At 27.2% G+C, this 17,694-nt stretch overlaps 3 protein-coding genes across 3 annotated transcripts; 1 reads left to right on the plus strand and 2 right to left on the minus strand.

The window, feature by feature from the left end:
* Window positions 1-121: 121 nt before the first annotated feature.
* On the minus strand, window positions 122-153 carry EIN_141990 (Hypothetical protein; the record flags this gene model as incomplete). Its single annotated transcript, XM_004262030.1, has 1 exon — window positions 122-153. A coding segment is annotated over one exon (32 nt), but the record flags the coding sequence as incomplete, so codon positions are not given.
* Window positions 154-2,459: 2,306 nt separating this feature from the next.
* Window positions 2,460-3,641, plus strand: EIN_142000 (hypothetical protein; the record flags this gene model as incomplete). Its single annotated transcript, XM_004262031.1, has 1 exon — window positions 2,460-3,641. One exon carries the CDS (start codon window positions 2,460-2,462, stop codon window positions 3,639-3,641), a length of 1,182 nt encoding a protein of 393 aa, XP_004262079.1.
* Window positions 3,642-6,895: 3,254 nt separating this feature from the next.
* EIN_142010 (hypothetical protein) lies at window positions 6,896-7,486 on the minus strand (the record flags this gene model as incomplete). The annotated part of the gene is made up of 1 exon (XM_004262032.1): window positions 6,896-7,486. One exon carries the CDS (start codon window positions 7,484-7,486, stop codon window positions 6,896-6,898), a length of 591 nt encoding a protein of 196 aa, XP_004262080.1.
* Between the last annotated feature and the right edge of the window lie 10,208 nt (window positions 7,487-17,694).

Raw genomic sequence — 17,694 nt, forward strand, 5'->3', positions numbered from 1 at the left:
AAAATTCATTTTCAATATTTTTATTTAATTTTATATTTATAACTGGTTCATTTGTTACAGGTTTGAATATATATATTTAAAAATGACTTTCAATGGTAAATATATCAACTAATGTATCAACTTAATAAAATAAAAATAACAATGTTTTTTCTCATTTATAAAAATAAAATAATGACTAAATAGTGTTACATTTATTTTTTTTTCAAAAAACTTTTAATTTATCCACATATAAATAATAATATTTGTTATATTTCAAATTGTAAACTTTTTCTGGAACTTTTTCGACCATTAAAAATGTCTTATTTCGAGAAGCCATTTAAAAAAACAAATATGGCAACAAATAAAATTTTAAAACACGTGTTTTTAGAAAGTCAAATATATAATTTAGGCCTTTCTTATATTGAGACCTATATGTGTTTATAAAAACACGAGCACGGCAAAACCTATACAATTTGATCAATGGAATAAAATATTAATATAATTGTCTTGTTAATATAATCACAGTTTGTCTAATTCTTATTAAAATATTTATTAATATAACAACAATAAAAATATTCTTATTTTTGTAAAGTTTAAGTTGGCTAGTCATCGATCATTATATAATTCAAAATATAATTACCAAATACAATTCTATTTAATATTTTTTTATAAATTAAATACGATTATAATATTTATTTAACATAATATTATAATAAATATAATTATTTTTAATCTAAAAACAGGAAGACAACTTGGTTAAGTGGTCCAAAACGTGTAACTCGAATTTACTTTTCATTTGAAACTTAGGTTCAAATCTTATGATGTCTTTATAATTTATACTGAGATTTTAAGAGTGAAATGAAAATGAATTAAAGGTGTTATGATGTAAAAAATTGAAATGCATTTGCCGGGACTCGAACCCGGATCTCTACCTTGGAAGGGTGGAATTCTGCTTTTAAACCACAAATGCTTTTTATAATATAATATGACATGTTGATATTATATTGTTCTTAAATGAAAGGTATTGTTTGTAAATTGTTGTACAAAAGTCTGTATTGTTATATTTAAGAACTTCCTAAAGTCCCGTTTTTATTTAAAAAATAATCAAAAATGTAAAAGAACAGATTTATTTAAAAAAACATACCTGTTTTATTATTTTAGAATAAATTAATCAAAATATTTTTTAAAAAACCTTTTTTAAAAACCCAATAATGTTATTTGATTTTACCTTAAATAAATACTTTTCAACACAAACACATCATAGTCGACATAAAAGCACAACAATAAAAATATTAATGAATCAATATGGTGTCATTCTTATCGAGTTATTACGAAAATATCAGTTTAGTTAATATTATTATTTTCAATGAAAAATATGTGGTTTTCTTCTATGGACAAAAAATGAAATATGGAGTTAAAAAACATAAAAAACAATAAAATACAACAAATGTTTTATAATTTTGGTATTGATATTCTTATTGTGTTGTGATGTCATGATGAGTATAATATTTTCAAGTGATACTTTTGTGTTTGTCTTCTTATTATAAAAATGAAGACTTTACTTTAAATAATCTTGACATTTATTCTATCAGTTAAACTTAAAAATGTTTTACACATAAAACCAAATTTAAACATGTTTAGAGTTTCCTTTTATTACATTTATGTTTGATATTTTTTCAACTCATTTTATTTAACAATTTACTAAACAATTTGTAAATGATTTAAATCAATTATTTTGTGTGTTTTTGTTGTTAATATTTACGTTGTTTTTAAACTTTGTTCTTTAATTTATATTTCAAAGCAAATTTTCTGGAACGGCATAAAATCACTGTTTGGGTTTTTTAATTATTGCGTTTTATATAGTTTTAACTGTAATGTAGTTCTTTTGTGTTTTTGCGAAATAAACCGTGTATAAAGTAAGAATGATAAATGAGCGATTTTTTTATTTAAAAGACATAAAACTAACCAATATAAATTATTTATCAATACTACTTATTTTTACAATGAGGAAGAACTACAAACTATAAATTAAAAATTTGCCAATCAGAAAATAACATAATATTTGTTATTGTATTTATAAAATAACAAAATCTACAATTATAAATAACCAGATCTATTGAAGAAACTAGTCCAAAGTTGATTGAGCTCGCAATGAACTATTCTATAAATAGTATGAACCTATTGTTTTTAATAATAAACACTTATAAAAAATAAATTTTGCAACAAAATTCGTTTAAAATTCGGGTTTTATGTTTAACATACAAGAAATGAACCTTAATTGATCATTGAAGTTTTCATTTTTAATATAATATTTAATAAATAAATTATTTATAAAATATAGTTTAAGTTGATGATATGGTCAAACACGATTGAACCTAAACTAAAACGCCCAATTAGAGTGTTTTAAATAAACATTGTTTATTTTAAATAATTAAAATATATTCACTATATATAGTATCAATATCTCAACAATCCAAACAATGAGTCATTCAAGCACATCAAGCACGTGCGACCAAGACAACAAAGAAAAGAACGCAAAATTGAAACGGGATTCTACAGATTCAAAATACTTTTACATTCATTCTTGTCTCAGTTATTTGGCAATGAAAAAGAAGTATTCTTTTATTATCCTCAACAAAAAGAGAACAAGCCAAAAGATGGCTGCACGCTTTGAAATTGCAAACATCTTCGATAAGCAGGGCAAAATAGTTTACGACTCCAACGAAAGATATTATGTTGAAAACTCAAACATTGTTTTTGACTCGAAGGGATTTCCAATAAAGAAAAGTTCATTAATTAATACATCAGAGCGTGTCACTATATCAGAAAGCAAAGGAATTGAAGAGATGAACAACACCGACAAATTGTTGTTTTTAATGAACTTCATGAATTACAAAATCAAGACATTTTTCCCATCAAAAAATCAGAGTGAAAGACGAACACGAACAGCAAAGGATCCAAATAAGCTGTCAAGTGTTAGACTGTTACTTATTCCATCCTACAACATTGAGAAGTCTGATTTTGAATTGAAAATGAGATGTGAGACCGAAGCAGATGATGGAGAATGTGGTCTTCACTTCTTTTCAAAAAGTTTCAACACAATGAAATTCAAAAGCAAAACTCGGAAAAGCGACACGGCAATATTTCTTGGTGACATCCCTATGAAATACAACAAGCAATACTCTAACATTAAACATGTGACACTTGAAGACTATGAAAAGGAAATCATTAGCTACAAAATGAACAAAGGTGTAACGACAACAATAACTGAGTCAACTGTAGACAATGTGGTTAACAATGAAGATAAGTCAATGGTCTGCGATGATGAAGATGAAGACAAAGAAAAAGAAGAAGAAATAGATGAAAATATTAGCGTCGAAATTAAACAAGAAATTACAAGCCAAATAAACTCTTCTCCTTCACTACAAAGCACTTCCACAGACATCACAAATGGAATTGCAACACTGCCAGTATACTATGTCCCAGTCGCTATTTCATATGTGAACAACACGCCTTATGCAATTCCTCTGTTTGACATGAATTATTTCAACACCATTCAACCGTGTTATTTCAATATGAATCAACTGAGTCCCAACGATGTTGGTGAATATTCAACTAATGCGTTTAACAACACTCAAAATGTTGCTGAAGTGGAAAATTAATTGCCCAATCAAAGTACTAAATCATATGTAAATAACATCTTTGAATTTTGTTTATTTATTTTTAATTTTTATTCAATATAACATTTTATTATAATTTATTATTTTAATAACAAAATATTATTTAAGTTTATTTACTATTATTATAAATTATTAAATTTACCATATTAAATACTACAATATTATTATAATTTAATAATAAATTTAATACTATTAATTGTAATATCAATAGATTTAACGAAACAACGCTTCAATATCGATAATTAGTTTTATCTCTTCAAAATGGCGGACCTTGTGAATGAACATTCTTCGATACAGCACTGTCTGTTTTTTACTATATCTTTTTATGTGCTTTACACTCATCAAAACAGTTTCTTTTAATAACAACGACATTTTCTGAAATAAAAATATGTTTAAATACAAGTAAATACTCAAAAGTACTATTTTCAAGTGTTTTCACTCCTGTCCCAATTTGTATATGTGACAGTTTTGGCAACTTGTAAAACAGTATTTTCCAATAAACGCGACGCTCTCTGGGATTTCTACTGGCTCCAAACCGTTGCATCTGGCAAATGCGTAAAACTCAAATAACACAATTTTCTTTGGAAATTGAATACTTTAGAATGCAGTAACATATTCAAATGAATTTGAACTTAATTTTAAGACACCATTTAGAATTTAAAATAATTTTTAATAAATTTTCTTAAACAGCTCTCTTCTATTTGTCTGATAACATAAGAGACCCTTTCAACGTCTTGTAGTCGACTAATATGCACACTGTATGATATATTTATCTTTTTGTATAAATTACATTACCAAACAAAAATTTTGTTTCTTCATTCTTTCATATTTTAAACTGTTCTATTAATAATTTTAAACCATGATCTTAAGAAATTTCATTTTTAATGGTGTGTTTGTGCCTATTTTGTGAATGAAGCAGTGTTTAAATTTATATAATTGTGTATCTATAAAAATTTCAATAACGGCTAACCTCATAATCATCACATTCACGAGGCTTGTATGAGTACTTGTGGATGTAAATTCTTTTACTAATAGTGTCAACTTCATCACTCGAAAGATTGAGTGTTTTTCTTTTGTGGACGTATTGTAGAGTATTTTCTGTAACTGGAACTGGATAAAAGTGAAAAAGTATTATAAAGTCGTGATATTTATGAGAGACCATATAAAGATCAGTTAAGTCTCGAAATGCAATTGAGTATTATAATAAGACCATCATGTGGTATGTGTCTAATTAACACTGTTTTGTTAGAAGCGTTGTAGAGACTTTATTTTTTATTGTAAAATAATTTAAGAGAAAACATTGTTTTAAAGTTGTTCAAAAGTAATTAAAAACGTATAAATCATTAAATATATTAGAAGTATATATTATTTTTGAAACCAATTTGTTCTTATTATAAATAGACAATGAATGAATCCATTAAACAAGTTTATTTGTCATAATAGTTAAGTATAATTTGATGTTTGTTGAACAACTAACCAATTATTTAAAAATTAAGTTTGTATTTTAAAATAATTTGTTCTTTATTTTAATATTTTTGTTGAACTAAAACCAAACATTTAAGAAAAAAATATTTCAATATCTGAACAAACTTTCAACAATTTCAAGAAATTATTATCTGAATGAAGTCCTTTTTAATGTTCTGACAAGTGCGATGATGGTTATTTTAACGACGATTCAACCATAACTTCACACAAATTTAAGAAAAATTTTGCAGAATACATTATTAACAGTGATGAGAGTAAATGTACTTTTAGTATACAAACTATGCTTGAAGACACCGAAAAAAAAATTAACAGTTAATGAACGTCTTTTTGGCTAACACACAGGGTAAACGGCAACACACAAGAATGCAAAGCTGAAGCAATTGTTAGATATATGAGACGTACTCAAAGTGTTTTTTAATATTGATGGATTCTATTTGGCTATTGAAGGAACATGTTCAACATGTAATACAATTGCTGTTCGTTAAAATTTCAAATCATTTACTGAGTTTATCACGTGAACAACTGATAATTTTCAACCAGACAAAATAAACAAAAAGATTGTTTAGTAACGTATTATGCTAAGAAAAAGTTGTGCATTATTTGTGTTGAGAATTGTAAGACATGTGCAACAAAGAAACCAAGTAAACTATTTGCAAAGACGATGCTTTGATTATTGAAAATACCAAAAGTGTGTGAAAGACTATTGTCCAGGAATGTATTACAAAGTTGGTGCTGTGAAAATGTGCAAGAAATGCAAAGTGTTCACAAATCCGATTGATTGTCTAGAGTGTGTTGCACCAAAAATTTTAGACAAAGAAACAATGAAGTGTGTTAAATAGTGAGATGGATTCTTCAATGTTAACAACACAAATGCAATAAATGCAATGACAAATTGAAAGATATGCAATAAGAAAAGAAAATGAGATAAGTGCAATGAGAATTTTAATATTACAGAAGACACTTTAGTTACACCTGTCCAGTAAATTATTATTAGATTGTTAGTTAATGCTAGAAGCGAAAAAACACTTATAATACATGTTTACAAACAAGCGACACTAAAACAAAAATTTGAATGAACAAAAGTGGGTTGTTGGGAATGTTAATTGAATCTTTAGTATTTGTTTTGATAATCACTTCTCATTAACCTTTTTATTTATTTTTGTTCAAAAATACTCGAATAGGTAAAATATTTTTTTTATTATAACATCAAATTAATAAATAGTTTTAAATATTAAAAATAGACAAAGTTGAGAAATAACTTGGATTTAATTAAAATAATGATGTTTTTCTAATGACTTTAATAATTAAAAAATTTGTCTTATGTATTGTTTCATTGGTAAAATAATAATAATAGTTCATAAAATTGTATAATGTTTAAATAAATATTATAGTCGAGATTAAAATCAAATTTGATTATTTCCAAATAATACTCTAATGATGTTTATTAAATTTTGATTTTGGGAGTTGGTCAAATAAAATAAAAGTTCTTTAAATCTATACTTTAATTTTCAACTGACTTCCAAATTATTTGTTATAATTATGCCCAATTTTTAACACGTTTGGTTAGTATCTTGTTAATTTTTTCTTTTGTTTTTTGCTACTCATGTCAAAAAAGTTTGAAATTGGTTTTTTTCATCATTTTTATTGTGTAAAAAACTGTCCAAGCTGAACCCAGGAAAAAATATCCAATACATCTTATTCAAACAAAGTTTCAAATACGAGTCATTTAAGTAAGATTTTCGACTTCTTCCCTAACAATCGGGAATTGAACCTCTTTTTGATTCTTTGTAATGTTTCCTTACCCTCTTAGAAAAAGCAGGAAATTTTCTAACTTCTTTGTAGTCGTCTCCAATATCAACTTTCCCTTGACAAACATCACAAACATTGATCGAATGGTTTTTACAGCACGGTCGGTAACACAAGAAACACTTTTTAACAGTTCTTACATCTTTTTTGTTTCTTCTGTTTTTACTACTCTTCTTCGTCTGTGCCAAAAGACAAGACAGACACTTTCCTCGTTCACTTTCCCCGCTAACAACTGTTTTCATTGCCTCATCAATTCCCATTTGACAATTCTTCAACGTGGACACGGTTTTCACTTGGTCCTTTTCATCTAGTGTTTCAAATTTGCTGGCAATGTGTTCTTCACACAACGATTTGCCAAGTTCTCTGAGAAACGAACCGTGTTCAAGATTCTTTTCAAAAATACGTGAAATGACATAAACGTTTGTCATTCCAACCTCCAACATATTTTTAAACAATGCAAACGTACATCGGCTTGACTTAAATGGAACGGGATAATACGCGCACAAGTAGTTGAAAATGTCGACGGGAAACTTCATTTTGTTGTAAAGGCAATTTAAATTTGTTTTCCCGTTTTCAACAGAAAATCCCTTGTTTTCAAAGAACGTGGAAACAATGGATACTGTTTTTGTTTTCGAAGGATTGAAACAATTTAAAAATAATCCATTTTTTGTCCACAATTTGTTAAAAAGTGGATTTTTTTTCTTTTTCCTCTTTGATTTCTTCTTCCAACCTTTTAAGTAAAGTTTCCCGCTTTTTTACTTCAACTTCAACTTCTTTTTTTGGTTTTTTCGCTTTTTCTGCTTTTTTATCTCTTTTTTGATTGTTTTGTATTCTTGCTCTTTGGGGGTTGTTTTTTGGTTCCAATTTTCTGGCAATAATTATGATTTCCTGACTGTCCCGATAACTTCAATGTTTTGTTCCTTCCATTTTTGCAAATAATCTATTTCTATAAATCGTGAATCCATTTGTATTTTATAAATAGGTTTTTCTTCTTTTTTGATTCCTTCGATAAGTTTGTTTGCCAATTTTCTCCCAATATTACCATCTCTTTCAACACACCCTTTGTAAAACTGAAACATGTTCACACAAATGTTGGTTTTTGTATCAACCAATAACAAATACTCAAACCCTCTTTTGATCGGTTTCATGGGGTTGTAAATTTTGTCGTGTGCTCTCCCAAGAAATTTCGACATCCTTTCATCAATACAGAGTAATTCTCCGGGATCGGAAATGTTCCTGAGGTTATTTTCGAAAATTTGCGAGATTTCGAAAATTCCTTCGTTTTTAATTCCTTGTTTTCGTAACCCCTCTCTTTTGTTTTTGTCATCACATCTGAAGTATCGGCAAATTTCCCGAAATCTTGTAATTGTCAAACAAATTTGCACAAAGGGAACGCCAATTTCCGGGTTGTAAATATCTTTCAATGGCAATTGCCATTTAATTCCTGCTAAATAAATCAGCACTCCCAAAAAACAAAAAACTTCATTGGGAAGTATTGGTTTGAAAACACATTGTCTATTTTTGTCATCTTGTGCTCTTTGGTTGATTCCAAAGGCTATTATATCTATTATTTCGGGACAAAAATAATATTTGAAAAGTAATTTGGGGTTGTGCAGGATAGATTCTTCAATTTTGAAGTTCAAATTTCGACAGTTTTCTTTGAAACAATCAATGTCAAAAGAATCATTTGTCAAAACATTTTCTGCCCATTTTTCGGGTTCTACAAAAGCAATTTGGGATTGGGTCTCAATAATTATGTTTTCAATTTCTTTTTGTTCAGTGTTTTGTGTAATTATTTCATTTGAAAAAGTAACCACCAAATTTGTTTCAGCAACATTGTCATCATCAGAAAAATTCTCATCATCAAGAACATCAATTTCGGTTAAACTCATTATGTTTTAAACGATCAAATCAATTAAAATGGCAAAAACAATTATAAGGTAAAAAGAAAAAGGAAATAATTACCAAAAGATATACCAAACGTGTTAATGTTAGCTTATTATTTTTAAATCTTTGTTTTAAAGGCAGATTCGGCAATAAAAGTTTTTTTACCATAATTACTTATATTTTTTTATATTTCAAAAATAAATGAAAAACATTAAAGGGATTCATGAATTTGTTAATTTTTCTGAGGATGGTAAATATCTTAAACATAATTTCTTTCAATTTGGATTTTTTTGCCTAAGATCAAAAAAGTATATTTTGAAACACATGATTTTCTTTAAAAATGCTATTAATGGATTTTTTGAAAGATGATTCTTTCAGTTGATTTTTACAAAAAATAATCTACTTCTATTTTCTGATTTACCACTTGACTAACCTTGGTTTTTATGAAAACAATAAAAATTAATTTAATTTATCGAAAAAGTCGATTTTTTAATTAAAATCACAAAACGAATTAATCTAACAATTTTTAATCTTTTTCACAAAAAAATACAATTTATTATAAATCAATTCATGATATTTCAAACAATAAAAATTGATAGCAAATAACATATTAATAACGTATACTTTATGCGATGACAATTTATGTATTTGCGCAAATACAAAACGAGAGGTTTTGGATATCGATAAAACAACGATTGATAAATAAACAAATTTTTAAAATTATTATTTTTGTTTTAAACGGTTTTATTTATATTTCAAAACATATACACACAAGAAATATATGTTTATATTATTATTTTTTATCATACAATATTAATTTCAACAAATGAATCTTTAATTTATTAATCAATTTTATATATTATTTGGCGTTTTTGTTATGTTTTGACGATTTTTGTTATTATCAATTAACAAAACTCACTTTTTATCAATTCTTTGAAAATATAATGTTAAATATAGATTTTTAAATCAATAGTGGCAGTGCTATACATATCTCTGAGGATGGTAAGTCGTGTAACAAACAGACATTATCAACACGGACTTAAACATCTAAAAAGTGAAATGACGTGTTCCCATATTCAAAAATAGTAACTTACTCAATATACATTTCAGATAGATGTAAGAGTGTATACTTTCTATTTCTGTCATTCTCAGAAAATAAATGCCATCCTCAGAACTGTAAATCTGTTTAAAACACAAGTTAATATCAAAATGAAACATTCTTTTTAACATATACACAATATGATTAACTTTGTTATTACAATAAATTTGAATAATTGCATAAATTACAAAATTATTTATAAATTTGTTATTTAAAATCACATTTTTATTAAATCAGTGTTTTCGACTTTTTCAATTTTCATTTTGATTAAAAAACAATTATCATTTTAAATGTATATTTCGATTATTATGTATAAAGACGGATTCGGAAATAATCTCAATAAGTTTATAATAATAATATGAACAAGTTTAATTTATGTTTTGTTATTTCCCGTCTCAAGTTCGCGAGATATAATTATTGTTTATGTTTATAAATTATCGTAACGATTTTTTGATTGTTTTTAATCTTTTGGCATTTATGACAAATTATTACCATTATTTAAAAATTGAACTTTGACTCGAAATATATAGTGTAAATTATAACTTAGGTTATGAAAGTGGGCCTTATGGGGAACTGAACCTTATGGATTTGTTTTTTGTATCCTCAGAAAAATATTTTTTAATAAGGATAGCTTTGATCATGAGGATACACCTTATCCTCAAGAAACTCTTAAAAACACAAGTGTACGACAATTTTCTTGCTGTACGACTATTTTCTGTTGGTCTTTATTGAATTTGCTTTTAACCATATTGATAGTGAAAAAATTATTTAGCAATTATAACAATATCTATGTATTTTTTCTTGCTTTTTTACTCAAATAAATAAAAAAATACATTTAAAATTATGTGGTTTTAAGTTTAATTTCATATTTTAAATAATTTTTATTGAAATTAAAATCATTTATGATAGTTTGTTTAATTATATTTTTGATTAGAAAAAAATCTTTATGTTTGAGGTAATGATGTTTTTGAATGAAATTATATAAAATTCAATATAAAAACAAAAAACTCTATTAACATACAATGGAAAACGAGTTGACAGCACTTTCGACACTCTGCACTAACGCAGCAAAGGTGGTGTCAGACCTAAACAAAAATAAAAAGGAATACAACTTTGTTGACGACAAGTCACTTAACATTGATCAACGCATTGAAAATGCAGAGGGACACTTCGACAGACTTGATGAGGTTTTTGAGAGAAAGAAGAACATTACAACTTCACTTAATACGATCGTCACCGATTTGGACAACATATCCAACAAAATCAAAAGTGAAACAAGTCTATGTTCAATACAGAATGACAACGAGAAGTTGTATGAGATATTCAATCTCAGAATTGCACTTCTTGAGGAGAAGTGTAAAATGGACATACAACCACTTGAAGATGAAATCAACAAAATCAAACAAACAAAAAACAATAAAATTGATCAAATCATGAAATCAGAGAAATTCATCAATTCAAAAAAACAACACAACGAAGAAGAAGCCGAGAGAATAAAGCGCGAACACATCACACTTGGAGAAGAAGCTGGTCTTGAGAAGTTGACGGGAATGAAGATTGGAAATGTTGTGTTTGACTCAGACATAGACGACTGGTCAAAAGACACTTCTGTGTTTGATACAAAAGTTATTAACAAAAGCAATTTATGTTTTATGATAGAAGACACAAATCATAATAAGTTTGGTGGCGTGTACACTGGAAATATCAATACTGTTAACAAATGTATCAACAGTGGCAGTTCTTACATCTTTTCACTTGTGAGAAGTGGCACTCTAAATTCAAAAAAGTTTGGTAAAAGTAAAAATTACACCAATCGTGAATTTTTTCTTTCGTCTCAAAACAGCCAATGTCTCTTTGGATTTGGTGGTGGTCATGGTGGTTTTTGTGATATAGGTGTGTACAAAAAAGGTGAAAATGGTAGTCATTACAGCCCATCCACTTACACCGCCAAACAAAACGAGTTGACTGATGATAACTATTTCATGCCAAAGAGTGTTGTTGTCTTCCAACTTAACTGACTATTTGTCATTTTTTTATGTTTTTGTATCAAATATTTGCAACACATTGACTCCAAAAATGTCATATTTTAATTTGCCACGTCACCACAACTTGAATTAATGTACACAGTTTTAACAAAATCTGTCCTATTTGAAGGGCAGGACAGACAGAAAGAAAACGGGTTTTACCCTTCAAACCTAACACTGGAACGAACACTTGATTAGGATATCTTGATGTTTCTTTTTTCAGGCATCTCCTCTTTGTGTTTAGTATCTTCCAGAGATGGATCCACGACGCCGCAACTCGCCGGGTTCAACAAGTTTCGACAGTTGCGCATATCTACTCTTAGTGTCCCGTTGTATCTTTATGAAGTATATTAAATGAAAGTAGTTTGGTATTTTTATTTATTATGGGTTTTCTCAAACTACAAACTATAGTAATTAACTATTAAAATCATATAATAGTTAATATTTTCATCTAAAAACAAATAGTACAACTGTTAATATAATTAATTATAATTTGATAGTTTGGTAACACAATTTATTTTTTGAAAAGAAATACTAAGAAAAGATCAATAGACATTTTCACAAAATAAAAATATTACAATTGACAATATAATTAATTAACTATTTTAATTAAAATAGTTAAAAGCACTGCTGACGCTATATAGACCAGGCGTATATTATAATTATTAATAAAATTTAGAATAACAAATTTGTTTTCAAGTAAAATATTCCTATTTTTCCGTTTTTTACTGTTTTTTTAACACAGAGATAGTGGAGATTATTTCAAAAAAACACAAAGCTAACTGGTAAAAAAGTTATTCATTGATTTTTTTAAGTCGAAGAAAATTCTTATTTCAGGCCAATATAACATCAATTTTGAAAGAAATTGATGCCAAAATATTTTTAATTTATTATTTCACATCTTTTTGGGTTAAAATGGAACCTTATAAAACAAATAATTAAAGGAGCGCCAAGTTTTGTTACTTCTTATTTCAATAACAAGGAACTATCGAAACTTTTAAAAACCAAAACCTAATAGAAAAAAACAAAAAAAGTTGTTAATGATCAAAATAGCTTTTTACACTGCAAATGTGATTAACGATTAGTACGTATCTCCAATTTTTACCAATAATTTAAAAAACAAACAAAATAAACACAAAATAAACAAACACGATACCATGAAACATAAATCGCTTCTGATGCAATGTCAAAAACGGTCAATAAAAAATAAATAAAATTGCCGACTTAAACAATTGCTGAGGAAACAATAAGAAAAAAACAAATAGGGAAGTGATGTAAAATGTTATTTAACACCGAATAAACAACGAAACTTAGACAATCATTTCCATACAGTTTCTATAGACAATAAAACAACTATAAAATTATTATAAAATAACTATATAAAAACAAGGTTAATTTAAACAAATAACTATATTATAAATATTATAATACTACCAAAAGAAACTATTGGACAAAAACAACAATAAGATTTAAAATAAAAGACAAGTAAACTGTTTTTCAAAACTCTGTACTGGGATTCCCCGATTTTTTAGACAAATAGTTTCTAAATAATTTTTCCTTTGCTTAACCCTCATTTTTTGTTCTAAATATTTACTCAAAAAAACAAAATAACGAACTTGACTTTTTTAATATTACTTGACAAATAAATCTTGCACCAAAAATTTACTTGAAAATATAAAAAACAAACTTGGGATTAAAATTTTGATTACCATAACACAAATTTTGCCAAAAAGATAAAACACAACTTTATAATTAAATGTCCGTGTTTACAGAATCACCAAGTTGTGTTTTTGATAAAAATGAAAAGTACTAATGAGTAAAACAAGCATTGAGAGAAAATAAATAGGTTAAGACTATACAATTAAGTTTTTTTATTATGAACTGTTTATTTTATTTAAGACTCTTTTGATTAATAACCTTGATTGTTTAAATGTTTGTTTTATGTTATCGATTGCTTTTTTAATTGTTAAAATGAATAGAAACTTATTATTAATTTAAGTGTTGTATCATTTGATGCAATGGTGTCCTTCATTACATCATTTGTTTATCGTTATATTATTGTTTATCTTGTGTTTGTTAGAAATATGTTGTTTTACTCACGTTTAGTCACAAAATGAACCACTGACCAAATAACGAACCTGGAAAATCGGGAAAGGTTTACCCAATATTTACATGATTTCCCAATTTTTTTGTTCAATAATTGAAACTGTATTGGTTTTTAAGGGTTATAACTGTCATCCGTTGTTGTTTTAACAAAAAGGAAAATAAAAGATAAAACAAATAAAAAATAGTAAATAATGGGAAATTAGGACAGAGTGTTTTTATATATTTTGGAAACGGTACAGAGTTTTGGAAAACAGTTTATATAATATTAATAAAATATCAACCAATTATCAAAAGACGGCACTATTTAATATTAAAACGTCAAACATAATAGCAAAAACATCAATTTATAATTAGAAGATGAATGACAAGATAGAAAAACATCAAAGGGGTATTACTTGTTATTTTAATAACAAATCGCAAAAAATACGAATCAAGAATTAATTTTTAATTAAAGTGACTTCCCAAGGTGTGCAAGTTAAGGTATAGTTCATTTATATTTTTTTATTAAAAAAATAGAATCATTAATTTTTTGAAATTTTGAAAAAAAAGATTATTTTTAGTTTAATTATTAATTATAATTTTGAAGTTATTACTAAACTATAATTTAACTTGCACACCTTGTGACGTTGCAATTTTTAATTTTCACACTTCGAATACAATAAATTAAGCAACAATTTCGGGAAAGCGACCCAATGGAAATTATCGAAGGACCAATTCTGGACAACAGTACACATCGATTTGAGACAATGAACTGCACCTATTAAACAGACTATTTGTTATTGTTTGCTATAAAATAAAACAGAGAAAAATATAATGTTTATCACACCTTTTCTTGTCGCTTTGAATTACGCTGACACAAGAGACATCGACATTTATTCACGTTCTTGAAACAAAATTGTTTTTACATTAAACACATAGACAAACCATTACCCAATTTTTATATTTTAATTTGCTTTTTGTAGTTTATTAATTCAAGCAACAAAGGGTTGTGTGTTTTTTGAAACAATTTTGAAACTAATAACATTTTTTAATAAAATGTTTTTGAACTAAAATTTAGTCTTGCACGCCCTTTCCCTGTAAAAAAGACTAATAATTTTAACTTGCACACCTTGGGGAAGTTACTTTATTCAAAAATATGCTTTATAAAAAAATTTAATTTCAAATAATTTATAACGCTATTTCTCGCTTTTTCTTATTACAGTAGGGGGAAATAAGGGGATGCTAGAAAAAGCCGGATGCTCGCAACTATTGGTTATTTTTCAAACAAAAAATAATATGTACAAAAAATGAATATTCTTAATACTTCTAAAAGTTTGATTGATTTATAGTATTTTTATTTTTATAACAGAAAATAAAACCACATCATTCGTTTTTGTTGTTGAACAGTTTAATGTTCATATCTTTCATTTTTGATAAATTCTTATTTATTAATTTTTAAATGTATATTGATGTTGACTTGACGAATGACAACTCTCCCAAGACGTTATAAGTTATATGTTTAATGTTTATTTTCAATACTATCATAACCATATAGCACAATGAATCGATAATTATATGCATTAATATAAGCAGACATAAAAAACTATCAGTTGTATTGCTAAATAAAAAGTAGTAAGAAATAAAACAAGTTTAAACAATCATTTAGTCTGTAGTCAACACACAACACCATTCCACAATGGAAACAGTGTGAATTTATATTTTGGAATGATTTGGAGAAGTAAGCTTGGACATCACCTTGAATTATAAAACCATACTGCCTCTTCCAAACAAATCATATTTTATAAGTTTGTAGAAGCTTCAATTGAGTTCTTTTACTTCCGTCGTTCTAATGTAATACTATCATTTTCCCTCCACTTTCTCTGTTCTATGTGTTAGTTGATGTGGATGTATAATTGAATATATATTTCATCAATAAAATAGACCCAACACTTAAATAATCTCTTTAAAAGCACAAACGGGTGATATTGTTGTTCAATTTGATAATAACAGTTCTGAGTTTCAACTTCATTTATTAGTTTGTTAAAACATTTAAATAAAATATAGTAAATATTTAGTTTTAATTTAAGACCCGCATCCCACTTATATTACTATTTATATAATTACTATAAATTTTAATATAAATAATCATTCAAATAATTAATAAAATGAAAAACACCAAAATAAATTTATATTTAGATTAGCATCCGCCTTTTTCTCAGCATCCGACTTTTTATCTTGACTGTACTTCTTTTAAAAGTATTTTTGGGTTCTACAGATAGAGTAAAAACAACTTAATTAATTTGTATCGATTTGTGATAAAAACCCTGGTTCTTTATTAAAATAGAACATCACCATTTTTTGTTGTCATTGAAAAAATCCATCACTCAATGAAAATTGTTTGCAAAAAGATTTTTTGTGGAATTATTAGAGTCCACCCATAGACTTTAAGTAAGACTCCAAGTTCAAGGCTATATTTTAAAGACTCAAGGCATCTCGTTGAAATTAAACTATAAAAAATAATAAAAATATTATATTGTTTAATAACTAGACTCTTGTATTTAAACTAGATTTTAATTTAAAAAACTATAACAAAAATATAATAATATTTATCCTTGTTTTTTTGTGTTTTACTTGAATCGAATTGTTCTTAGTCTTCAAAAGTAATTGCACTCACCCGATCAACTTCAAGTTGTTTGTTGTCAGATCTTCACCCGCCTTTTTGAACTGATCTCCCAACTCAACAATTATCTGTTTAACCATCTCTGACCGATTGTTGTGTCTTCTTCAAATCGGCTTGTGTCTTACCAATTTGAGTGTTGAAAGTAGACTCCTTTTGTTCGAATTCTGCAAAATTTTTCCAGCCTCTTCAACCTTTTTGGCATACTGTTTAGCTTGTTTCTTAGCTTTAGCAGCCGCGTTTTGTGCTTCTTTCTTTTCTGTTTCGCTTTCAATTTAGCAACAGAAGCTCCAGCAGCACCAGCGTCCGCCAATTTAGCTTCTGAATCGGTGACTTTAGCTCTAAGTCTTTGAATTTCTTTATCGGCTTCTTATTTGAGTGATCTTTCTTTCTCAAATTCCTTCTGTAAATCAGCCTTTTGAGCAGTCAAAGAATTAATGGACTTCTCAGCCTGTTCCTTATACAGTAAAACTCGTTTTCGTTCTCCACCACTTCTCTAAGCTTCTCGGCGAATTTCTTCTTCTGTGCTTTAGCCTGTTGGGCAGTTATTCTTTCGAGATCAAGTTGTTCATTCAGTTCAGTCAATTACTTCTCTTGCATTTTATTTGACTGTTTATAAGTCTTCGCAGTTTGTTCAAGGGCTTTCAATTCAGTCTTCATCTCAGACACTTCATCTTCAAGTTTGTCGCATTTGTTTTGTTACTAGTCGAGTTCTGTATTTGTTCTAATCAATTTTTCAGAAGCGGTTATATAATCTCTCACAGTCTTGACCTTCTCTTGTTCAGCCATCTGGACGTTCTTCTCAAGTCTTTCAGCTCTGACTGTGATTTCAGCGATATCTTTCTTGTACTATTTTTTTAATCAATTGGGTCTTGGCATGATCTTTCTTTTCTTGATCAAGTTCGGTTCTAACGCTCTTCAGTTCGTCTTGGTATTTCTATTTCATCGCTTCATTGCTTCATTGCCATCTTT

The sequence above is a fragment of the Entamoeba invadens genome (genome assembly GCF_000330505.1).
Source record: "Entamoeba invadens IP1 unplaced genomic scaffold scaff_1105074725989, whole genome shotgun sequence".
NCBI lineage: Eukaryota > Evosea > Mastigamoebida > Endamoebidae > Entamoeba > Entamoeba invadens.